General features: G+C 41.1%; 1 protein-coding gene across 1 annotated transcript in view; it reads left to right on the forward strand.

The window, feature by feature from the left end:
- Positions 1 to 1,659: 1,659 nt before the first annotated feature.
- Positions 1,660 to 24,887, forward strand: part of LOC131556262 (opsin-5-like) — a 29,083-nt gene continuing 5,855 nt past the window's right edge. The window contains 4 exon segments of the mRNA XM_058802733.1: positions 1,660 to 1,697; positions 1,699 to 1,819; positions 2,814 to 2,910; positions 11,481 to 11,686. Coding sequence (XP_058658716.1) covers positions 1,660 to 1,697; positions 1,699 to 1,819; positions 2,814 to 2,910; positions 11,481 to 11,686 — 462 coding nt within the window.

Consider the following 24,887-nt stretch of genomic DNA (forward strand, 5'->3'; position numbering starts at 1 on the left):
GGCGGGGCCGGCTCTGCGCTCTCTCCGGAGATCTGTGGAGCACAGATCCCGGCAGGACTGATGCTGTGTGGCTGCTCCCAGCCAGGGCTCGCTACTGTGCCCCCAGAGCTGTGGGCCCATTTCCCGGCCTGGCCCAAGCCCGGAGCCGCCGTAGCTCAGGTGGGCGCGGGGCCTGGCTGTCCCTGAGGGCACAGGGCCCCGGGCCGGCACGGCTGAGCCTGCGGCAGCAGGGGGGGGAGGGAGGCGCCGCTGTGTCCCGAGGCGAGTTCGCTTTGTCTGTGTCCCTTGTGCGGACCCAGCCTGCAGGAAAGGGGGGCTTCAGGGTAGTTCTAGGGCGGGAGTAGCTATGACTCTTCAGAGATGAGGGCGCAGTTACTGACTGGGCATAGGAAGTCGCGCCTCCTCGCGGCCGGACACCCTTTGCGGTAACGAAGTCGGCTTCTTCCCCAGCGTGAGACGCGAAAATCGCCCTCCCCATGGCTTGGCCTCGCCGCCCAGCGGTAGTCTCACGGTCTTGCTGAAACAATATTATTGGCACGATTATTTCGCTCTTGCCCAGGGCCTTGTCCATGGACTTGAGTTGGACACAGCTGGCAGATTGGGAGGGACCCAGCTGCTGACTTTTACTGTCTTTGGACTGTGACTTGTTGGTATTTTTCCGGTTATTGCGATGGTGCAATCAATAGCTTTGCAATTTATATCGACAGCCACCCAGACTGACTCCTTGGCTTTGAGGGTCAGAGGTGCTGAAGTTCCATCTTTCCCCTCTGTGCCCAGGGAAGAGGGTTTCAATCTGCTACATTTGGAGTTTGTAAACTCCGTGTTTGCTTTTGTGGTTGGAGTCATCTGAGAGTTGTTTTGGAGAGTCTGGCAGAGCTCCCTGAGCCATATGAGACCTTGCCATTTGGGCTGGTTCGGGATGATTCTCAGTGTGTAGCCAGAGGCAGTGAAGAGCCTAAAACACCTGAGGCACTTTCCAGGACTAGTAAGGGCAGAACACTGATCAGGACTCCTCTTGTGTCCGTCCTTGACAAAAATCCATCTTGTTCATGCTCTGCCACCCCGTTTACTCGGATGCTGGGGTTGATGCACCATCTTAAGAGCACCCATGGGCAGAAAAGTGTCTTCTTTAAGTGCTCTAAATGTGGTAAATCAAATCTCACGTACTGCAGTATTGTTTGTCATGTCTCACAATGCAAAGGGCAGGTGTGTGGTTCTAAGGGGCGAGTGGATCTGTGAGGGGGGCAGTGAGGTTTTTCTACCAAGATTGGCCTGGGCCAGCACAAGAGGTTAATGCATTGTCTTGTGAGGAATATGGAATGGATTGTTGCCTGCCATCCCAAGGAGTCATCAGCGAGGGGAGCCCCCAAGAAGGTGTGGACTGAGGAGGAAAAGGCTCTTCTGGTGGAGAGGTTTGCTGGTAGCAGAAATATTCAAGTCCATTTTTCACGTGCCTTCTCACAGTCACAGCTGTGTCAAACAGAGTCTATACTATTTGTCTGTACTGCCATGGCATTTTAGTTTTCTTGTCCTGTTATAGAGCTGCGCGTAGCATATGCTGCTCTAATCCTTTCAAAGCACTTTGTGAAGATAGTGAAGGCACTTGGGGATAATCTCTGTGAAGCCACTAAATTGGTCACCACTAAAGCACTGAGAGACATGAAACTAGGCTCCTGTAATCTGCAGAGGGAGCCTTTCTCCTTTGGAAGCACGGACACCTGCAGACCCACCAAACAAACCACAGCAGTTTGCAAAGCCTCTGTTCTTCACTGGAGGGTGCCACCAGAAGGAGGAAGGAGAAAACTGCAAGCCGATCAAGGTATTAATCACTCCCAGTGCGTGAAGACTGGGGTGAGGGGAAAACAATCATCAGAAAGGATACTTAACTACTTTGCTACTCCAGATGAATTAATTTAGATTCATGTTTTTTGTTGTGACTACAACCTGATTGTTAAGAGAGGCCATATCTCAACTACAATCATTGATACCTCAGAAAAGACTAAAAGTATTCTCAGCTGACTCAAATCCCATGCACTTCAACAAAACAAGATTTCCTTTTTCAACAGTATGGGCAAAATCCCACATCATACATGGAGCTTACTCCAAGATTGGAGGGTCCTTAGCAGTCTGAAAATATGATCCAAAGTACTTACATTTTTTTCAACCTGTACTGGAAATTACCTTCCCTTCTTTTTAAATTAACAACTATCCTGCTGGTAAAGTAAGTTAATTATTTTTTCTGCTATGTTAAAGTCACATTTGCAGGCGGTGACACCTCCCTGTTTGTTTTTTTTTTTTTCACTGTGCCATTTTTTAATTTGTGTGAGATTTTTCCTGAATTTCATTTGAACTAAAATTCCACTCATCTTCAATGAAGAAAAAGAGATGAAAGTACAGTTATGTAAGCAACATATCAGTATGCTGTGGGTGTGCCTGTGAGCCTGTAGGTTATGTGGTGTCGCCTTATTTTAGAGGAAGTTGTCTCTTTTGTCAGATACCCACTCTTCATTAGAGATTTTTGCACATAGCAGTAATGAGGATTCAAGCAAGTCTTCTGTCTTTTGCTGGCCACAGGTTCACAGGCTGTATTAATAGATAGGATTAGTGAAGAAGAATAGGTCAGAAGGCTGCAAAGCTCCTGTCCCTTGAGATTTCCTTCTTTAGATCATTAGTCTTATTGAGAGCTCCCTTGAATACAGTGAGCAGAAACTGAGGAAAAGGCTGGAACCATTTTATTCACCAGGACATTCTGGGGAAGGGTGGTTTCTGCATCAGAAGCTCCACTGAAAATGTCTGTCCATTTCTCTGCACAGGCACCCTGGAGGAACAACAACATCAGTTTTCTGACCAGAGAGGCAGCTGTAACAGAGCAAGGAGAGACTATCATAGGTTTCTACCTGTTGGCTTTAGGTAGGTATTTGGTTTGGGTGTGAATGGAAACTCTTAAATAGATGTTATCAAATTCAAAGTGATTCATTTGGATTTTATCCCTAAAGGAACAGGAAGGTAGAAAATGTCACTTTTTTTCAGCAATTGTAAGATCAGAGAAGTACATTTTGCTTTTGTTGAAAAGAGATTTATAATAAATGCAGAAATCTTGAGGCAAAATATATAGTCAGGTCTGTAAACTTTCAACTAATATGTGAGAAGATAAAATAAGTACCTTGTCACCAGTACATGATAATTCCATGTTTTCTTGTGTTTTAGTAGCACTGAATAAATGTTCCCTGATTTTCACTTATGGCTTTTGACAGTCAGTTGGCATCCTACAATTATCTTCTGGAGAAACACAAAGTATGTTTTGTGATTCTTAACTTTAATTGTTTGTATTGTTCTTGCTTTAAATGCTGGATGCATGTAGAAATTGACTTCTTCAAGTAGGATCTAAGAAAGATCTAAGTACTAGAACCTTGTCCGGTGTTAGCAGTCACAATACCAAGTATTTCTTTTAGTTCTGCTGGAGGACAAATATTGTAAATGTATAACAGGGATTTGAAGGTGGTACTCAGTATAAATGCACTCTGATACCACTGTAATTTTGGGTTGTTTGTTTAAATATTATCTATTTTGGGCAGGCTTATTGCCAAACACAAGGAAAATTTATGAAATTTCAAAGAGTGCAAGCATGCTAGGTAATAAAAACTTTCAACTGTAGGACCTCACAGAAAAATAGAAGAAAATTTAACTTTTATTTAATCTGTTCTTCTAAACAGCATGTACAGAAATGTCTCTGTTTTTAAATTATTTGCCTAATGGATTTTTTTTTATCTTAACTTATTACATATTTCAATTCACCTATTAGGCCTCTGCTTACATTTGACAAAGGCTTGTGGAAGTTAAAATGTCAAATGCTAAGTATTTTAATATGCTTACATGAAACTTTCTTATTTTTATCTCTAGAAATTAAGGAAAGTTGTGCTTAAAACAAAACCAGAGATTTTAATAGAAATATATATGGCTTCTATCTTAGGAGAGTGGTTGTAAGGTAAATCAGAGATATTCCAATTTATCACCACTCTGTTCACATCTGTGTATCCCCTCGTGAATGGCTGGGAAATGTCTGCACCATCAGCTGAACAATTAAGCAGTTGCACTTAGGACTAGAAAGAACATCTTAGGTCAGCAAGGCCAGTCCCCTACAGAGGCAATGTATAATCTCATTTACACAGCTATTATGCTTCCTCATATAACTGGCTAGGGGTTTTTTTGGTGTTATCACTCTTCCAATTGAAAGCACATTCCTGATTTTGTTTCTCTGTTGGATAGGAGCTTTCACCTAAATTCTTAGCTAAAGTGATCACAACAACTTTATGCAATTTTTGGTCATTCTTTTTAATTGAAATAAATTTTTGCTTGCAAATGACACTCTATGGCCAATCTATATTCCTGAAGGAGCAATCACACCTTGAAGCCTACCTCTATATTCCTACATTAAGCAATTGAGGGAATTTTCTTTTTTTGGTTGGTTGACTGGTGGGCAGGGGGTAATTATATTTATTTATCTCCTCTCATAAGATCTTTTCCCCTGTCATCTTAGCAGCCTTATAGCAAGGACTGAATACAGCATCTGAGCAGGGTCTTGCCATCACTATTCACATTCATATTTACACTCTATCAACTCTACTGATCCCTCCCAGTATTGCCTCTGCATCACACTGGTAGTTCAGACTTCTTCCATCAATCAACCAGCAGAGATGTTCTCCTATGTTGCTTTCTGGTAGTGATCTCACATCTTCTAGCAAATATCTGCCTGGGCCCTTTGGGCTATTGAGATTTGATTTCTTCAGATCCTTCAGCCAAGCCTGCAAGTGCTTGCATGTCATAGCTGCTGTTCTTGAAACTTACCTCAAAATTCAAAACTTGAGTTCCTTTTCTCACAGAGTATGTACAACCAGCAGAAGCATTACTCCAAGTTAAGTGTAATGTAGATCTGGTTAAAGTTGATGGATGTAGCTATACCTTTTGGAAATGATAACTTTTGAAAAAATCTGTTAATTATACATTAATCTGGAAAATCCTAATTTCTTTTCTCCTTGAAAGTCTACTGTCACAGTTCTGCAAGCAGCAGCCCCAGCAATTTATAGTTATTAGTTTTACATACAGCAATAACTCATTCTGTCCAGGGAGCTGTGATGTGGCAGAGCAAGTGCTCTGTCATACAGACACCCTCTTGCCCTTCTGGCAGCAGAGCAAAAAGGCCAGTCCATGTGCTAGCTTCCTGTACCTCTGGTGCTTTAGGGCTCTGGAAAGACAGTCTATTGGCAGGAGTCTACAGACACTTCCTTACACAAAGCCCCAAAGAGGTTCATATTTGATACTCTTGGGTTTTTCATGCCTTGAAAAATAGCTTCAGTGATAACACTTCTGTAGTTACTAAGTGTTTTCTTCTCTTTCAAATTTAAGTATGGCAGTGCAGCTTGTTACAAATTCTGATGTACTTTTCTGAAACCAAGGAGATGTATGTGACTGGTGTTAGCATTTATCCAGAAGACGGAGTTCCTCTGAATCTCCTCACCTTCACAGGATAAAGTCCTAAAAGCCTAACTGCATTTGGCCAAGTCTTCCCAGAGTCACTCATCTTGACAGAGCTCATGAATATCCAAGAGCCATGGTCTCACACATTTTGCTGAGATAAGACCTCTGTGTGTCCCCTTCTGGAAATTCTCACGGGTGATGGATAGCACAGCTGTCATTTGTGCCAAGACAGGACACTGATGTGTGCATTGTATGTGATGCAGCAGCCAGGCAGTTTTGGATCCAGGTGAGGCTCCTCAGCACCCTGAGGCATAGAAGCCTGAGTGCAGTGGTGTCACACACTGACACCAAGAGCAAACCAGCACAGGGAGTATGTGGGGCATTTTGTAAATGCTGATGGACACTGAGACCGCTGCACTCCCTCTTGACACCTGAGCCACTGTTCCATCATTCTCCTTGTTAATGCTGTGGCCAGGGGATTAGCAAAGTGTGGGGAAGGTGCAATGCCCACCCAACAGCAGTGATCCACCCTTACAGGGACTATCTGCAAGTGATAGCAACTGCTGTGTTACCCTGTGCTAGGTCACCTGGGGCAGCATCCTCCTTCTGAAGGCAGCAGTCTGCTCCCATCCTTCCCTTCAATGAGCTCAGAGCTGTCTCCAGCAGACAGGTAAAAGCTTGTCCTGCTGCTGGGATTACATCTGACCCCTTTTTGCCTATGCCATAAGTGGTGCAGTACTGTGGAAAATCCTTGTACAGTTTAAATTATGAGGTACAATTTAAAAGCACTGCCCACTGCTGCTGGCTTCCAGACATGGGGAAAAAATATAAAGCTTTTTTTGCTTCATAATTATTAACCGGAATTCTTAAGTTGGGTGTTTTTCTGCATTTATGCATAATTTGTTCTCTGTTTGCTTTCCCTCATTTCACTCTTAACTGGGCCTGTTAGAGTAAATACGAGGGATAAAAGGAAATTTTATGTCAGTAGGAGAGAGTATTAATTAGAGGGCAAATTCTGAGTTTTTGTGAGTGCTTCCATCAGAAAGGCATGCTGAGTGCATTACCAATCCCATCAGAACAGACCACAAGATCCAAACATGCTTTAAAACATGCTTTAAAACACTTCTGAATGGTAATAGTAAACTGTTACTTGACAAGTGACAGAATGAGTGTTATTTTGGGATTTTGTTTGACAGATAAATCTGAGAAGGTGGGAAAGGAAACAAGCTATTCACAGAACATTCATCCCTAAAATGATTGCATTTATTGAACAAATAATCTGTCCATGCTTTGTCAAGTCTAAAACAAGATGACTCTTTTCCTTCCTGCCAGAACTGGCAATATGCCCTGGACAGGATATTGTGTGTGTATAACTGGCAGCAAAGACTGAAAACAGAGTAGGGTCACTTCACAGTTGCAATAGTTAATGACAGCTTTGCAAATTCTCTGGGTTTTATCACTGTTTTAATTAAAGTTTTCTGGGCAGAAAATCTTTTGCAGTAAGCCTCTTCTGATTGGCATTTATACTTGTGTATGTGTAGTTGTGTGACTGATTTCATTCATGCCAGCTCTGCATTAAGATACTCAATCCAATTTCTGTCCTAGAGGAAGGTTATTTGCTGAGAAAGAGCTTAGTTTGTCTTGTGACACTGAGCCTCACCTTTTGCTCTCATTTCTTGAGTTCTTCCACTTAAGGCTTCATTTATATTTTAAACTGCGATGGCTGACACCCATTTGTAACACCCATTCTTCTATTTCAGTCTTGCCAGGTTTTACAAGTAAAGGACATGCAACAATGTCTAATAAGAGCAAGTCTAAGTAGAAAGCATAATAACCTATTTTGGCTGGGCACAGGTGAACTAATCTATTGGAAATGTGGATGACCAGCTCAGAGCTATCAATTCACATGTGCCAAATTTAGTTCTTCAGAAACAATGTTAACAATGAAACTGCAGTCAGCCTCAAGCGCGTATTGCTTGTTCAGTGACCATCTCAGGTACATGAGGAAAAAATAGGGCATGTCTGAATGCACAGGATAGAGTGATTTGACAGAAATAGTTTTAAAATTACAATGTACTTTTTCGAAATTCTTAGAGTTAAACAAACTCAATGTTCTCAGTTGCTTTCAGCAGAAAGATTTTCAGTCTCCTTAGTCACGCTTTCTGGCTACTTTTCTGCATGGGCTGGTGGGCATCACGCTGACTCAGGAGTTTGTGAATAGCAGAAGGGCTGCCAAGCAAGCTGACTTTCACCAGCTTGCTTGGCAGCTCTTCTGTTCCTCCCCAAGAAACCATGGATAACAGCACCAGACTCCCTTGTGGAGTGCTTTTGACATCTGTGGATTAAAGTGCTCTGTTAGAGAGTGCTATTCCAGGAGAAGGATTACTACTGAATTAAATAGGGGCAATACAACATTTTTAATACTGCTGTCCATCCTATTCCTCCTACCTCACAATGTTTGCAAAACTACTGAAGTATTTGCATATTATCTGTGTATTTTGCCATGTCAGAAGATCTAGCATCTCTCTGATGGGCAAGTCAAGTCAGACTTGGGTATCCCTCCTATCCATTACATTATTGGAGAGATGTGGTGATCCCTCTCTCAACCTTATGCTGGGTGGCAATGCTCAGTTTCTGCCTAGCTGCTATTTTTTTTTTTTTCCTTCTCTCTCACCACATTTTGACTTCAGTTGAAATCTGTCTTTTTTCACCAGGATTACCTTATTTTGCTGGGTTTGGATTTTGGGGTTGGTTTGGGTTTTTTTGGGGTTGGTTTGGGTTTTTTTCTGCATACTCTTATGCGTGAATATTAGTGACAGCTTGTAAAAGATGCAACAAGTTCCCTCAGTTGTTTATTTTTCTATCTTTTGTTTTACTGAGATGGCACCTGGTAACATGGAGGCACCTCAAAATTCAGAGGTTTCTTTCTGGACTCTTGATCTACCTCTGACATCCCCTGAGGCACACACCCCCTGAAATGCAGCTGAGGAGATCTCTGCCTTCACTGGGAGTGTCAGTGCTATTGCTGTTCTTGCCTTGAATTTTCAACCTTCTTCCCTGTTATGCTGTCAGGGCTTGGGGGAGGAAGGGAGAAGGGGTTGTTTGGTTTGAGCTGTTCTTTTGGTTGGGGTGATTTTCTGTTTTGGGATGGTCTGTTTCAGGTTTTTAAAGCCAGTCAGTCAATATAGGCAGCAACCCAGACTAGCACATGTATCTGATGGCACAGAGATGCAGTGTCCCATACTCACTACTCTAGCTGACACCACTTTTATGTGACCACTGATTTTGTTATTGCATGGTTTACTAAGAATTTATTTTCTTCTGTTTCTTTTTCTTTTTTTTTTTTCTTTTTTTTTTTTATTCCAAATTAATATGGTCTACTACCCAGACAGACCATTTTAGGGACTGGATATGTCAGTGCAGGTTCTCCACTGCTTTGCTTGAAAGGACTGTGCCTACCTGCAGAAATCATACTCACTCTGTAATTTTATCTCCCTTGATGCATCCCTTATCTTCAACCTCAGTTTGTAAACGTAGTTCCCAGAAATTATCCCAAGTACTGTGTCTCTCTCACCTCTCATTGCTCTAAAATGTGCAGTGTTGTTTGGTGTGATGTTTTGCTCAAGTTCTTCCTTAAGACACTTTAACTGAAAACTCCCTTACCCTCCAGGCTAGGGGGAATTTGCTCTGTATATTCCCAGCAAGGGCAGGTGTCTGACACTGGGAGGCTACCCCTCCTATCCATTACAATGCACGGGCAACATTTTGTTATTTACAAAGGAGGTGCCATTTTATTTTGTCTGCCATTTTAGCACTATGTCTTCATATGGACAGGGAAAAATATTTCATATCTACTGCCTTGATAAATATCTAACCTTGCGGAGAGTAGAACCAACATACACAGACAACACAACTCCCATATTTGCATTTCAGGCTATCCTCATTCATTCCCAAAGCCTTCCTCTCCCAGTGCCCTGCTCTGCCTATTTATAATACCTAGATTCAAACAAAAGTCACAAAATCCCTGAGTTAAAGTGCATGCAGTTGTTCAAAACAAGACTTGATTAAGAAACATTGTCACCTAGTGGCCAGAACAAGATATATTTATTTTTGCTGGGCTTGTAACAGGATGTACATAGAATGTGTGTGTGTGTGTATCTCAGTGTATCATCTCACCAGTGATTATTTCTGGTAATACCATAGGCTGACATTTCAGCTCTTCCCAGTTCAAATACTCTTCACATGTTCATTCAACTAAAAAAGATAGAGCAGCAGAAGCTTGGCAATGCTGCCAAGAGAAACTATTGAAAGTAAATTGCTCAGCAGAAGAAGCAGTTCATAGAGCCTTACAGAGACTGTCCCATCAACCACCTCCCTCCCACCCCAAAGTGCCCGGAGCACTTCACTATCTGCCCAGTCTCTTTATTTACAGAACATGTGCCTTGCTCTTTGTCATTTCAGCTCCTGATACTCCCACATGGCCTGGAGATGGGGAGGCAATTTTCTCCCCTCCCTTCCTATCCCCAGCAGCCTGGTAGTGAAGTGCTGGATTCTTGACATTGAGACGGTGCTTCCTGAAGGAAGGCAGCTGCCCCCTTGCTACAACATTAAACCTATCAGCCGTCTTTCATAGCACAGACTCCTTTGGATATCCAGAGGTGCTGTGCAGAGCCACCATGTCACACCCCTCTATTGTGTTTGTTCGTCTCTTGCTGGGTCAAGATACAGCAGCCTTTCTGGGATATCTGCTGTTTGTGCCTGGGCAGAGGGCTGTGGGTCAGCTCTTCTCTCCCTTTCCTGGGAATATTGTAACCTGGCATAAGCCACCAGGTGTTGCATGCCTTATCCTGTCGTGGGCAGCACACACTCAAAAGAGGTCGTGTCTTGCTCTGCCTTGCCAAGGTGAAGCAAGACCACCACTGTCAGAAATGGCAGGGCTGGTTTGTGGGATAGAAGCTGGAGCCAGCTGGGAGCCAGGTGCTGCCTGATCTGCTGCTCAGCCCTCCACCCCCTTTACTGGCTAAGCCACATTTTCAACACTGAACCTGACCCTTATCCATATAATTTCTGTTAAAAGTCATTCATCTATACACATCTATGTAATTTCAAAAAGTGGGATGCGAGCCACCAGGGCCTTGCACTAATGGGCAGAACAATAGCTGTAGACATTTGGAAACTCTAGGTCTCTCCAGCAGAGTGTCTGATTTTCAACATGTTTACAGTTATCTCCCTGTGTTTTGCTCACACACTTAGACACATAAAAGTCTGGCATCTCTGTTCCTGGAGAGTAAGAGAGAATGCAACTTTCTGTAAAATTAAATAAAAGAGACTTTGAAGTTCTATTCCAAATATTCTCTTCATATAGATTATCATGTGTATTACTGAAAAATATTCCCATCTGGGACAGACTTTGCTGCAAGGAGATCCTAGATTGTTCTAAGAGAAGAAACCTAGTTGTATTAGCTGCACTTTTCTAAGGAGAACTGGTAAAGCAGCCCTCTGACTACGTGTGAGAACTTTCTGTATCCATTATTTTATATGAGGAACTTCAACAGCTGCAGATTTTGGCAGATTGTTTTTAGTCTCTGCTCCACTCTACTAATCTTTGTTCCTTCTTATTTTCCCAGAAGTAACACTTACGAGTTTCATCTATCCACTTAAGGAAAAAACTTTCAGGGAAAAAATCCACTTTAGACCCTTAAACGGCGCGTCTTCAGTAGGTGTAGCAGCAGCTCTTTGTTCTGTTTTATTGCTGCACTCAATTACTTGCTCTTTCTTCTGAAATGCACCCAGATGCTCAAAAGGGTTTCATGCATAGTTGTCTAGTGGATAATCTGGTTTCATATCCTTCTAGTGGAACAAAAGGGAATTTTAGAAGATATGTCATACATTTACACTCAACAGCTCCTTTCGTTATTTGCTTTTTTGATTTCATCTAATCATAGAATGGACTGAGTTGGAAGGGACCTTAAAGATCATAAAGTTCCATGGATTTTTTTTTCCAGGTTGGTTGTCTTGGTTTGGAAACAGCATTGTGATTTTTGTCCTGTATAAACAAAGACATCTCCTGCAGCCCACCGACTACCTCACATTTAACTTGGCAGTGTCAGATGCCAGTATCTCCGTGTTTGGTTATTCACGGGGCATCATTGAAATCTTCAATGTCTTCAGAGATGATGGATTCATTATCACATCAATATGGACTTGCCAGGTAAGACTGGATAACACTTACTTAATCTGACAAAATTAATCTGACAAAAGGAGTGTAGCTATTTCTGTGGGTGTGCTATATATAAATAGTCAGACAGCACCCAAGTGAAAGGAGGTGGTCACTAACCTTTCAAAAAGACTGTGTACTCTTTTGTTACACCTATAAATCTGTGCATTTGACTGGTGTTTCACCAATTTTCAGTGGGTTTTTTTCCTGTGTATTCACAGAGTTCTTACTAGTTTGGTGGTTTTTACTTCATGTTAGAGCTCACAGTCATGTTGGAAAAATCAAGGCATAGGCCGTGCTTGTCTTCAGGTCACCTGAAGCAAGCCTGGTTGTTGCTTTAAGACAAATGTTAAAGTGCCAATGTCGACTCCTGCTTGACAAGGCGTGTAGAGCCAAGCCTCCTCACAGCATTTGGGCATAACCATACATTTTAGCATGCAAGGTTTTGCACTAAATCAGTTGTAACTCTTCAATCACATTTCTAAACTCTTGGTTGATTCATTGCCTGTGGTAGAATGAGTGATTTAACTTTATGGCACAGTCGAGATCTTGGAGGCAGCTCTTTGTTGGAGTACTCAGAAAAAGTTATTACTGTTAATTCCGAAACATACCTGTGTGGGCAGAATATAAATGCACCCCATGGACAGATAAGCACAAAGCTGGCTCCCTGGTGCTTCCAGCAACATCTGTGAGAAAGATTATACTCCGTTTCATCAGGGAATCAAAAATCTGAAAATGACAGGATAGCCTACGGCAAGGTGTAAGAAAGATCATGATGAAGGAAAAGAGAGAGAAAAATAATCCTCTTTTCTTGGAGGCTTGGTTTTTTGTTTTTTTTTAAGGAGGAAGTTAAGCCATTGTACCACATAGATGAAAGAACATTTACAGGTCATGTCCCCTCCATTTCAATAGAAAGGTTCTGTTTATGCAGAGAGGAAGACTTCTGTAGGAGACTGATTAACCTAGGAGCTGTAGCTTGATCTAAAAAATTATTATTTTATTGTTTAAAATGCATCTCCATAGTCATTAGGCAGAAAACAATTTATCAAAATTAATTATTTCCTCAGCTAAATAGCCTTCTTTCTCTAATGAAATGACCTACAGTTGCAGTCTAAGATCTGTTGAGCAGAAACTCTGAATTTTTTTCATTAATGGAAAACTTTGAAGTCATAAGATAAACGCATACATGAAAACTGTAAGATTCACACCCATATTCAGAATTAAACAGATGCATATTTTCCCCCTCTTTCAAGGAGGGTTGGAGCTATGACTGAGAAAGGAAAGGCAAAATCTGCATCTCCAGGTTCAGTTCTAGCTTTGTTGCAGATTTCCTGTGTAAGACAGGGTAAGCCTTTCAGTGTGAAATCCTGACCCTAGGTCACTGGCGTAACTTAATGCTTACAACTCACAAGGTTGAAAGAAGTAACATTGAATGACCTTTCTGCATTCCTACTCCAAGCTCTTTCAGAGCCCTGTCTGTACTGTGGCTCCTTTTTTTGGGATGTAGAAAACACTGCACAGAGGAATTGGCAAGGCATGGCACACTCTGTCTCTCCTCTTGGTTTGCATGGGAACTTCTGTCAGGAGCCTTACAGATTCTTTCATGATGCTTTTGCCTGGGAATCCCTCTTTGGCTGACTTGGAACTACTAAGTCTTGTTATGATGATCTGACTTTTTTTTTTAAGATTTTAAAATATTAAGGTAGAGGGGTGCTTGAACTTTGTGAGATGGATGTTTACTTAATCTTGCTGTACTTGAATTTCTTTTTCAAGGGGAGAAATGGTCCATAACATTTTTAGAGTACCCAGATATTTTGTTGGTCAGTCAGTGTTAAGTAATTTGGTTTGTATCTTCTTGTTTTAATCAGTATTCATTTGCAAAGTTTGGATATCAAGCAAAGTTTTAAGGTTTTGGAGATCTAAGGACTTTGAGCAGGACACTAAAAATGCTTTGGCTTTTCTTAACACACTGATTTGCAAAGCATTAAATTTTCTGCTTTGGTAGTCCTCTGTAGGCTCTAGAGAATAACATGAACCTTTCCAAATATGAATTTATACTGTTATTAATACTAATTAAAATGAATGGTAATCTGGAAAAGTCAATTTGTACTTTAAATTAAGTTTGGATTTGTTGTGGCTTGTTGAGTGGTCAAGCTGGTTATGGATTATTGAGAGAACATCATGTAGGATTTCTGTTTCAATCAAGATTTTATGCTGTCTTGGGGAGCCTCAAAAACATGTGTAAACCCTGACATCCATCTTCTTGATTAATAAACTTGACAAAACAAAAGCCAATGATGAAATAATAGATTAAGGAAATAGAGTGGCTGGATTCTAGTAAGAATATTGTGCAGAAATATCAGGAAGCCTTTGTGCATAAAAAAAAAAAAAAAAGTTAAATCATCCACGTGTGTGTAGGCAGCCAGCACAAAGGTAATTCTGAAAATGTTTAATGTTGAACAGCAATAGTGTTTGGATTGCTGTATTCTGAGTTTGTAGTTTTATTAGAAGGGGTCTCACGGGTAGAACATGAGGAATGAGGAGCTTTGTGCCATGAAGGTAAAGCCCATGCTTTCTATCAGGACTGGCTGAAGTTGGTGTCTCTGGCTCTCCTCGTGCACTCAGGCTCCTGTGCAAGTAGCTGGGGTGGCACTTTGCATGCATGAGCATGGCTCTTTCCTTAGCATGGCCTGTGTGTTTTCCCTTACTTGGTTTGTTTGGCTGAGTCCAGAGGATAGCCTTATTTGGTTTTCTGTCATTGTCTGGTTCACTACACATTTGCTCCTATTGATCAGTTTCTGCTGTCAGGAACACTTAGGAAAATTTTATTTTCCCAAGCTAGCCTGTCATTTCTGTTTATGAAGAAATTTCATGAGCTCACCTCACTTAATCCACATAACTATTTTGTTTTCCTCTGACTCGGGTCTCCTGTGCCCTCAGGTAACATTTTTCAGCATTAAGGTTCACCATCCTGGGCTGCTGTGGTTGAAGGGAGTGGGGTAAAGACAGACAAAGAGTACTTCTCTCAAAGCAGCCTGGTCTTTGAAAACTCTCTGTAACAAAAGATGTATCTCCAGCTACCAGGACAATCTCACTGCATACCTGCTGAAAGGGACAGAGAGGAGTTCTCCTGTTCTCCTCTGTATGGAAGAAACAACACTTTTCTTTCTCATGCCAAACATTATTTTTGGAGTCTGACAGGACTCTGCTGTCAGGAATGAAGTTACATGGTACATCTGTATCCAAATGCTGGCTCTGCTGAGTGCTCTGTACAAATACAGTTTTACAGTGGTGGGTTTTGGAATCTGCTTTCACTTTTGTACCTCTGCTCTACCACTGTCTCATTCCTGAACTGGACAGAGGAAGGACAGTCAGTCTCTGGCACATCCATTTTTTAGCCTCTCCCAATATGATCAGTGAGTAAACTGGTTCATATGGTGAATTTCAGGTCAAGGAATGTAACCCAGTGACCAAGAGCCATCTGTTTCCCTATTGACCATATTCCTAGTGAAAAGCTATCTCAGAATATATTTTTGTCCTTCACATATTTTTTTGTTCGTATGTTCTGCTGAACCAGAAGTTGCAGTGAAACCTGTAAGTAACATTGTGTGCAAATGTTCATGTAGGAAGTAGAGAAATACTCATTCTCAACAGGCAAACATGGCTTCTTTTGAACTTTATTTATCAAGTGATAGAAAGTTTTTCTTGTATTTTTTAATCACGTGGGAAATATACAAAAGATGCAGATTTCGGGAGGCCTCTAAATGCGGGGAAAGGATTGCAACCTATCTAAACTCCTTGGATACATTGCAGACATGTCTGAAAACAAGAATGGACTATGGAGCGCCTTAGAATTTGAAATCCTTCATAATCCTGGTACTTCAGTTTAAATTTGTTTCCAGTAGTTCACTTTTCTAATTTTTTTAAATTTTTTTTGATAATGCAGTTTGGTTATTTAAACATTAATTTTTCAAACACTTAAAGGTTTTACTATGAGGATCAAGAAAAATGACTGTTCTTACCACGTGCTCACCCTGTTGGCATAGGCTTCTTTTAAAACACATTTCTTATTTCTGACTTTCTTACATGTAATATGTGTCTGGGCTGTGCACCCCAGAGCACAGGGTGGATATCTCCAGATCAGGGACATACCCCCTGTCCCTGACATGCTGACTGACGCTGTTACCACAGATGCACTCACCTCACTGTCAGCCTAGGTATTCCCAGTCCATCTGGCCAGCCAGATGGTGCCAGAGCATCCCAAGCAGATCTGTCTCTGCACAGAAACATCCTCTGGAGCAGCCATTTTTTTAAAAAGTTCCATTTGAGGTATTAGTGAGCGCCAGGGTAGCTTGTGTGACAGGATCCAGCTCACACTGACTCTGTCCCTGCAGCCTGCTCTCATCATCACAAGGGCCAGCCTTCAAGGACCTGTCTTCAGCCTCACAAAGCTGCTTCTTGTTGAGCAGAATAATAAAGACACTGAGGGGAGCAGAAGAGAGATAAATGGCTATTTCATCCTCTGACTGGGTTTACTACAAAGCAGGGAGGAAATCTGGGTTTGAATCCTGCAGTGCTTCCGTGCTTCACACAGAACTTTACTCCTGTCTGGCATACCCTGGACAGGAGCACATGGCAATGAGGTGGTTGGCAGTAAGCCCCACACTGCACACAGGTATTGCTCTACTCTATAAGCTCTTATACACTCATGCACAGTTTGCCTGACAGCACCAGATCTGGGGAGTATGGGCATACCAAAAGGGCATGGTGTGGCCAGGAAGTCAAAATTCTCTGGAAACACCAGACTTAGTGTGTATGCATTGAGGAGTAAGTGGCCCACAGATGTCTGGGATTTCTTGTACTTTAGCAGATTTTCCAGATTGTGGTTGTGTAGCTGATCAAGTTGCCATCTGAAATCCCAGATAAATAGGGATGTCTAAGAAAAGCTAAATTAGATGTGCAAAATCCCTGATTTAACAATGCTGCTGTTGGATAAGGAGGGTTCCCTTCCCTCCAATGGATGTCTGACACTAATGTAGGGATCACATTTTAGTCTTTAGCCCCAGTATTTGTTTGCTTTAGCAATTGCTGGGCACCCCCTTATAATGAATAGTCCTGGTTCTGTGTTCCAAAGTGAATCCAACTCTCCCACACAGTCTGCAGGGGTAAAGAGGGAATGGGTCAGCAATCCCTCTGCTTTTTTACAGTGCCACTGCTTGATTTTTGAAAGGTCTTGTACAGTTAAGGGAAGGAAATGGCTGTGAATACCGAGGAATCACAATCTTTTGTGTTGAAAAGTAAAATATGAAAAATCAAGCAGAGGGTGAAACACGTCCATCCCCTTGTTCTGTTGGCTTCCTTCGGAGCCTCATTTGCTCCCCAGCTTTGCCACCTCCAATCTAGGAGCAGAGCTCAGAGCCACAACCCTCCTCTCACCAAGGCAAGTGACCAAAGCCTGCAAAGCTGAGCACATTGGCCCTTGCCCCTTTTTGGAGATTCAACTTCCAGCCACTCCCTCTTGCTAGCACCTAAAAAACTTTTGGGTGTTTTTTTGGGTATTATTAAATATCTGTTTTGGGTGTTATTAAATATCTAGGGCTCTCTCATGACACTCCAATAAATAATGTCCTCCTTTGTAAAAATTAGAACTGAATATCTGAAACACCAAAAAGAAAATTGCAACAGTAGGAAATGCTGAGAAAAGTATGATGAAAACACAAGGGCTGTTTTCAGAAGTTTTAAAGGGAAGGGCTTTTAATCTTGAATAAGTTCTTTTGTGCTTTATTGGTAGCATTTCCTTTCTCCGAAGATGCATTTATCTCTTTTCCTATATATAGGTTGTAAAATATTGCTAAATCTTGTCTGAGGAGGAAACAGAGAATTAATACTTTCCTCTTTTAACAAAATCTTCTGTAAATTGTCTGATAAATCAAAAACTCTAAAGGCATTTATGTTCTTATAAACAGAGTAAATTTGGAGCACACTGATTTCTGTCCATATAACATAACTCATCAAACCAACCAATTGTTTATGTAGCTAGACCATTGACTCTCTTGACTTGGTTAGTGATTTTATGTGTTTTATAGATACCAAGAAAATATTACTTTGTGTGGAGTGGTACTCCCTCACATTCTGGGGAGGTGGGAGATCAGTGGTAGCTCCACAGTCCATGCAAAGTCCAGTAATAAAAGCAATGTCAGATGGAAAGGGCCAAAATTAAACCTCACAAGTTTTCTTTTTACTACCTTCCCAGTACAGCTGCTGGGGAGATTACTGAGGACAGACAGCCACTACTGCCAAAGGTCTGTATGCATTGTTTGCCAGACTTGTTCCAGCCTAACCCCCCATTCACATTGCTCCATCATCCATTAATTTTTTTTCTTCACTTTTTCTGAAACAAATTTATGTCTCAATTATGAGCACTGGAATGTGTCCTCGTTCTTGTTTCCTTGCCTACCTGAGATTTGGATACTGAAATATAAAGTTGCAGAGTCTTCCCTATTTCTTTCTGATCTGCCTTCATATAATCTAAAGAGTGTATACATTGCAGTCAAAGAGGTAAAGGCAACTCATGTAGACATCTGTGAGCTGAATTTTAATGAGAAAAATACTTCATCTGCAGGCAAGGGGGAAAAGACTGCCTTTGCACAAACAGAATCATTAGCAACATAGAAGATCATTTCAGTGTAACTAATGTGACTTTAGGGAAGTTCCGCCAGTTTTCATTAGTCATGAATTTTCCTTCGTTTTCCTCTAAATGAGTATTTGTGCAGTCAATTGCGACTAATTAGGTAAGTTATATATTTGGTAGTGAAGATTTATGAATGCCCAAACTATCTGTTTCCTTCTTTAACAAGTCTGACGTAGCCCCTGCTGTGACACCCAAGCACTGTGTCAAACCCCACACTGCTGCCTGGATTGGGCATTCGTTGCCTGAGTGATCCTACAGAACCAGGAACTTACAAAGCCTAAACTTTGATTTCTGTACTTGCTTTTCCTCCCAGAGGGCTTTGAAGTACCCTTTTTTAAAATCTCTATGTAGAAAATAGTAGCCTTTCACATCCTTTGGTGCTGATGTTGAAGATATTAAATGTTTTCTTTCAAAAAATGCTGTCCACTGCTCCTTCATCATTCATGATCTTCTCACCATAGGGGTGAACAAATAATATTCTTCTGACTCCTCTCTGTGTGCCACATTCTCTCACTGGCTTTTAAGCAAAATTTCATCTGAAATTGAAATATCACTCTAATAGAATTTGTAAATACTTTTATAGTTCTATCTTGCATGTACTCATCTTCTCTATCACAAAAATTTATTCCATTAAGTGAGTACATTGATAGTACTTGGGAAGCAAATCAGGTCCTGACCTAGATCTTGTGCTGAGTGAATCAATGACAACATGACTGCTGCTTGCAATGGGCTGTGTATGACAGGCCATCCAGGACTTCCACACCACTGTCCCTGCAGAAAGGAATGATGTTGCATCTTGTGGGTTTCCAGATCACTCTTTAAGGTCAAGAATAAACTATTTTTTGTTACTTCCTTCCATGCTCTCCCTGGTGTACTAGGACTCCTTGAAAATGCTTGTGACTCTCCTGTTATTTTGGTACAGGATCCATAGGGGACAAGAATATTAACCTAAAAGGAGATCTGCTAGTAGTCATGCAGCTTTTTCAGGTTTTCAGGAAAATAACATGTTCCTGTCTTGGTCACTTAAGGCTGAGCTGGTACCACCACTAACCTGCCCCACCTTTTGCCTAGAACCTTCCTGAGCAGAAGAACAAGTTAAATTCTAGGCATTCAGCCAAGAGTCAGAGATGTCCTTGTATAAACCTGAGGGTGGCTACGTAAGCAGATTCCTCCTTGTTGGGAAGCAGCATAGAGGATTGTACTTTGGGGAATGTGTAGGGTCACTTGTAGTCTCTGGGCTGTCCTGGCAAAGTCCATGAACATTGGTACCTCTGATTCCCTTGAGGTGTGTAAACTTCAAGAAACATTTAACATGATATTCTGAAATGGAAAATACTTTAGAAAAAAAAGAAAGTGATTTTAATATGATGTGCATGGATTTCAGTTATCTACAGTCCACAAAGCTAAGCCTTGTCTTCTATGGCAATCTAAAGATGAGACAGGTGACTCTTCTTTTATCTGTGTATTTATTTGTTTGTATTAATGGTGATGCTGACAATAAACAAGTAGACTCTGAATTAACATCACTACAGTGGAGAGGAGTTTTGGCTCAGGCCCACTGAAAAGAATTTTACAGTATAGCACACGTCCCCAAAGGGCAATGCTAGATTTTCCTATCTAGTGCCTCTTAATTTCCCTTTACACTAATTCACAGAAAGACAATGGCAATTCAGCATTTAACCTGAAGATGGGAATCTTTCCATTGTGTCTGGATCCACTGCAGTGGTATGAACTAGATGCTCCCTGTTTACTCTTCACGGGGGGACACAAGAGGCATAAATCTGCTGTGATTCCACAGCATCTAACCAGAGCTAGAAAGCAGGTGTGTTCCCAAGCATTTGGAGATGGAGCATCTGAAGTAAGATTATTATATGATGGGGCTGTGTGAGGAAATTCTGCAATCAATTTCTATCTGTTCATTAAATGCAATGCCCTCAAGGGCATCCCCACCATTCATAGATGTGGTCCTTGATAGGGGCAGGAGTAGAAATTGTGGCCTGAGAAGCTGCAACTACAGTAGCTAATGGTCAGCCCAAAGTGAGTATACCTTGAACCTTAATTGATTAACCTGGTAGATGAAACTGGCTTCCCCAGGTTCACTAAAGCCAAAATGTAACCTGCATATAGTAATAGTGGCACTGAACATACATTAACTATATAGTATAATTAGCATAATTACATATCTGGACACATAATAGTATAGTCCAAATACTGCATTCATATTTTTCTACCTTTACAATACATGCCAGCCACAGAAAGATTTAATCACTTTGTGAGTGCAAAATACTGAATGTCTGATGCTCTCACTTAATGGTTTAAACTCCCTAATCCTGTAGCATATCAATTCTCATTGTTTTCTTATACATAGAGGTGTCAGAGCCCTCCAATGACTTGGGCTGATGCCATCACCTCTAAGCATAGCTATCCTTGAAGCCTACTGAGACATTTTGAAGGGCAGGATGCAAACATACCAGAACAATGTCTCATGAGCAAAAGATGTGGGAGCTGTAGTAAATGGTAAGTCGCTTTCACCTCCTGTATTGTAGAAAATCTCAAAGAAACTGAGTGCTTTAGGAACACTCTGCATTGTGGGTTTTAAGTAGTCTTTTGTGAAGACTAATTTTGATTATTGAACTCAGTAGTCCTTCTAGAACATCTGTGACTAAAGAGTTAGTGTAGTCCAGTAGACACATCATAGTATATTTGAGAGATGGGAGAATTACTTTGTCATCAGACTCAAGTGGAATATTTTTGCATTTACTTCAAACTTTAAGAAATGCTTAAATTTAAAATTGAGTTTTTAATTTTAAAATATCTGTTCCAAGGTATCTACAATTGTTGAATGAGGTTTATTGCCATTATCTAATTACTCAAAATAATCTGATTTGTATGTAAAAAATAGTAATTCTGAGAGAGCTTATTGTGGCAACTTTAAGTATATGCTGTGGCAAATAATCCCTGTTTGAAGTTTATGCTTTTCTTTACGTATTCGTTATCTCATTTTCAATAGAAAAAAAATGCAAGATGCCATGGTTCTGAAGGGAAACAAATGGATTTTGGGAAATTGCAACAGATTTGTCAGTTGGCCAGAGGAGGGAGTGAGGCAGCCTTTGTGGCTGGTGAGATCAATGTTTTGTTCCAAAGTGAAAAGTAATAGCTATTTTGGCAATCTGCTTTTGTGCAATTAAACCTTGATTAATCCAATATTATGAACAATAGGTTATATTTTACTGTGCTTTAAATGAAGACAACCCTTATGAATCAGTAGGGATTCATAAGAATTAAAGGTAGCAAAAGTGAGGCACACCAAAGCTCACAGCTAAACATTTCATAGTGCACTGGGGATTCCTAACTCTCTCTGTGTTGAAGCAAATGAATTTGCATGCAGTAGGAGCTCTATTATTGTGGGCTGTAAATAGTGCTCCAAGAGCATTAGTGAGATTTAAAGTCAGGCACAAGTGCAAAGCAGAAAAAACCCACAATTTTTTCCTCAGTTGTGTCTTAGCTTCCAGGCAGCATAAAGATAATGAGCACCTTCCATGCATATCTATATAGCCAAGGGAGTAATGCTGGTAGGGCACTGAGAGAAAGCTTTTAAAATTGCTAATCTACTTCTGCTTCTTAATGGGTAAAAGGGAAAGCTGGTGTATTAAAATTACCGTGCAATCAACTTTGTGTTTATGTCAGAATTCATTACTGCATGTTAACACTGCTGCTATTTGATCATAATTAATAATAGAAAGGAAAAAATTGCATTAAACAGAAATGGAAGAAGTATTATGACTATGGAAGGAAGGAGCTGGCTGGGGGGTAGAATAAAAGAAAAACCAGAACTGTGTAAGGGGAAGAGCATCAATCTTCTTCCAAAGTAATGAAATGTTATTTTCTATTCTAGTATTTCCTTGGCTGTCATTCCATATATGTTTAAAGATGCAGAAAACTGAAATTAGCACATATTTTTGCAACATGCAGCTATTAATCTCTGTCTATAGAAATTGGGACTATGTTAAAGCAGTTTCTCTGTTGTTATCTACTTGGGTGCCTAGCAGTTGTCTTGCTACCTACAGTCAGTGCTGTCTGTTCAAGAGCAGAAAAAGTAGCAGAGATCTTTCTTCCAAATCGAGTAGGTGTAAGCTTGAAGTAAATTGGCTATATCTAGAGGAAGATCACTTGTTTTCTTCTGAGGACATATGTCTAAGTGACAATGATATAAAAGGGTTGCAGCATTGACAAACTTGCTGGGAAATGGTTTATGCATAGTAGGGCTCAAAAGCCACTTGCTGCCAATAAAAGTTTGGGACAAGAGTAGTCTGAGCATCATGCTCCCAAAGCAGCCTGTTGGATGGTCTCTTGTGGTTAAATGTTCCAGATGCTGTGGCTCCTGTATGGGCTGTTCTGCAGTTTGAGAGCCACCATTTACCTCCTTTATTCATTTCATCCAGAGCTCCCTCTGCTTCATAATGTTTCCCACTGTCACTGTTCCCAAGCCACCAAGCCTGTGGCCAGCATGGAAGCAGTGACAACTGCCTTGGGAGGCTGCTGCCACTTACAAGCCATTTGGCCCTGGTAACATCTCTGGTGGTAGCCCCCACACCTGCAGAAGGTCTGATGAAATGCTGGTATGAAATAGTATGCAAACAAGATCTGGTACTGACAATGGCTCAATCCATGAACTATGTTGATTTAGATAAAACCACATTTTTTTAGCAAGGCACCACTCCAAAGAAAACATTTAGGCTTTTCTTTCTTATGATGACAGCATCTTAAAGGCCAAGAGTGTATTTTTAGACCCACCTTCCTCCCCTGTAGATGTGCTCAAATGCTGTTTGAACTGACCACTTGATATAATTGTATCTCTTTGGTCTGACATCAGGGAAGGAGGGTAGGAGAAAAATGGCCACATCTGCCAGTGATAAAACAAACAGATCTATTTCAGAAAAACTCCCCTGCTTTTAACACAGGCCTATGATACACAGTGAGAAGCCTGTTCTGCTCTTTTAGTATTCAATCTCATAGCTCTTTAGGCTTAATTTCAAAGTGTTCATTTGCATTCTTGTTGAAATACTGCTTCCTTTCTAATCTAATAACTAGTGCAATTCCTTAAGATTATGGTCATTGTGTTTTCCGCATCTATGAAGCATTGTTAGAGCAAATGGAGAGGTGGCAGCTGTTTGCACCAGTAAGGATAATGAAATGCAGAGCACATTTACATATCCAGGTATTTCACCAACATCCACAGCACACAGCAGGCCAAATTCAGTCAAGTGCAGCTTCTAGCAAGTAGCTGAGACATCCAAAAAAGTCTGTTTTAAACATGGTTGCATTCCTACACCAAGCATGAGCTGACTCTAATCAGAGGTGAGTGTAGATTGTTGTAGTAGCAAGCCTTGCGTGTGTTTAAAATGTGGTGGGTCTGTAAAAGATGGCAAAAAGAAGTATTTAGTGTCAATATGAGGACACTGGTAATAAGGAAAAGCACCAGTGAAAGAAGTGATGAAGTTGTCCCTTTTCTAACCCTTCGCCAAATTTATACAATCTGCCAGGGTCTTAGATTTAAGCCTGGATTAAAGCCCCAGATTCAGTGCTGGGATAAACGGAATTCCACAGGAGTTGTGCCCATTCATACAAAGACAGTTTGTTCTGTAGAATAATGATGTGCCTTTCCGCCAAAACTTTCAGTATTTTAATGCCAAGTTACTGTCCAGAGACGCTTAATATTCTTGCTTCACTAGGTGTAAAACTGGCACCTCCAAGAGCTCCTCTGCTCTGGACAGTTTAATATATGGTTGCAAGATTCCAAAAAACTAAGGGACTGGCTGTCAGCATTTTGCCTGGATCATTTCCCAGCCACAGAGTGCTCCCTAGCAGATGGCTGCACCCGTGTCCGCTACAGCCGACAGAACTTCCTGGTTATACCTGGTTATAAAGCTCACAGAGCTGTGGCCACCCCAGGACATGGCTGAGGCACTGATGTCACCAGGAGCCACAGAGCTGCACGCCTCTTCCTGCGTCACAGCCAGGGGATGAGGATCAGGGCTTCAGAAATAGCAGGCACCCAGCAACACCAGTCATTGAGACTCAATCTACTGCATCTATTTAGGTTTTGGGGTCTATTAAAGAAAAGGAAAAAAAATTTTATCACTCAGCCCAGCCCTTCACCTCTTAGTTCTTCCATATTTGGCCTAAATTTCTTAGGATCAGTTTGCATGTTTCTTCTGTATAAGCAGGGCAGCTGCATCCAGGGCATTTTTGCGTGTTCAGGGCTTTTCTTCTTTCCAGTTCAAAGTTTTTCTTCTTCATTTAACAAGTCATTTAAGGGAAGCATAGATATGAGGGTGTGCTTGCTTGCTTATTGTATGTACATGACAGAGCACTTATATAATTTTTGAACATTTACTTGCTCACTGATCCTATAGAAGATAACTGCACCTGACATTTTGCATTTCCCTGATAGTTGAGTTTCTGGAAAAACTTTCTAGTTCATTAACATGAAAATGACAGGAG

This window comes from Ammospiza caudacuta, chromosome 3 (genome assembly GCF_027887145.1).
Source record: "Ammospiza caudacuta isolate bAmmCau1 chromosome 3, bAmmCau1.pri, whole genome shotgun sequence".
Classification (NCBI taxonomy): Eukaryota; Metazoa; Chordata; class Aves; order Passeriformes; family Passerellidae; genus Ammospiza; species Ammospiza caudacuta.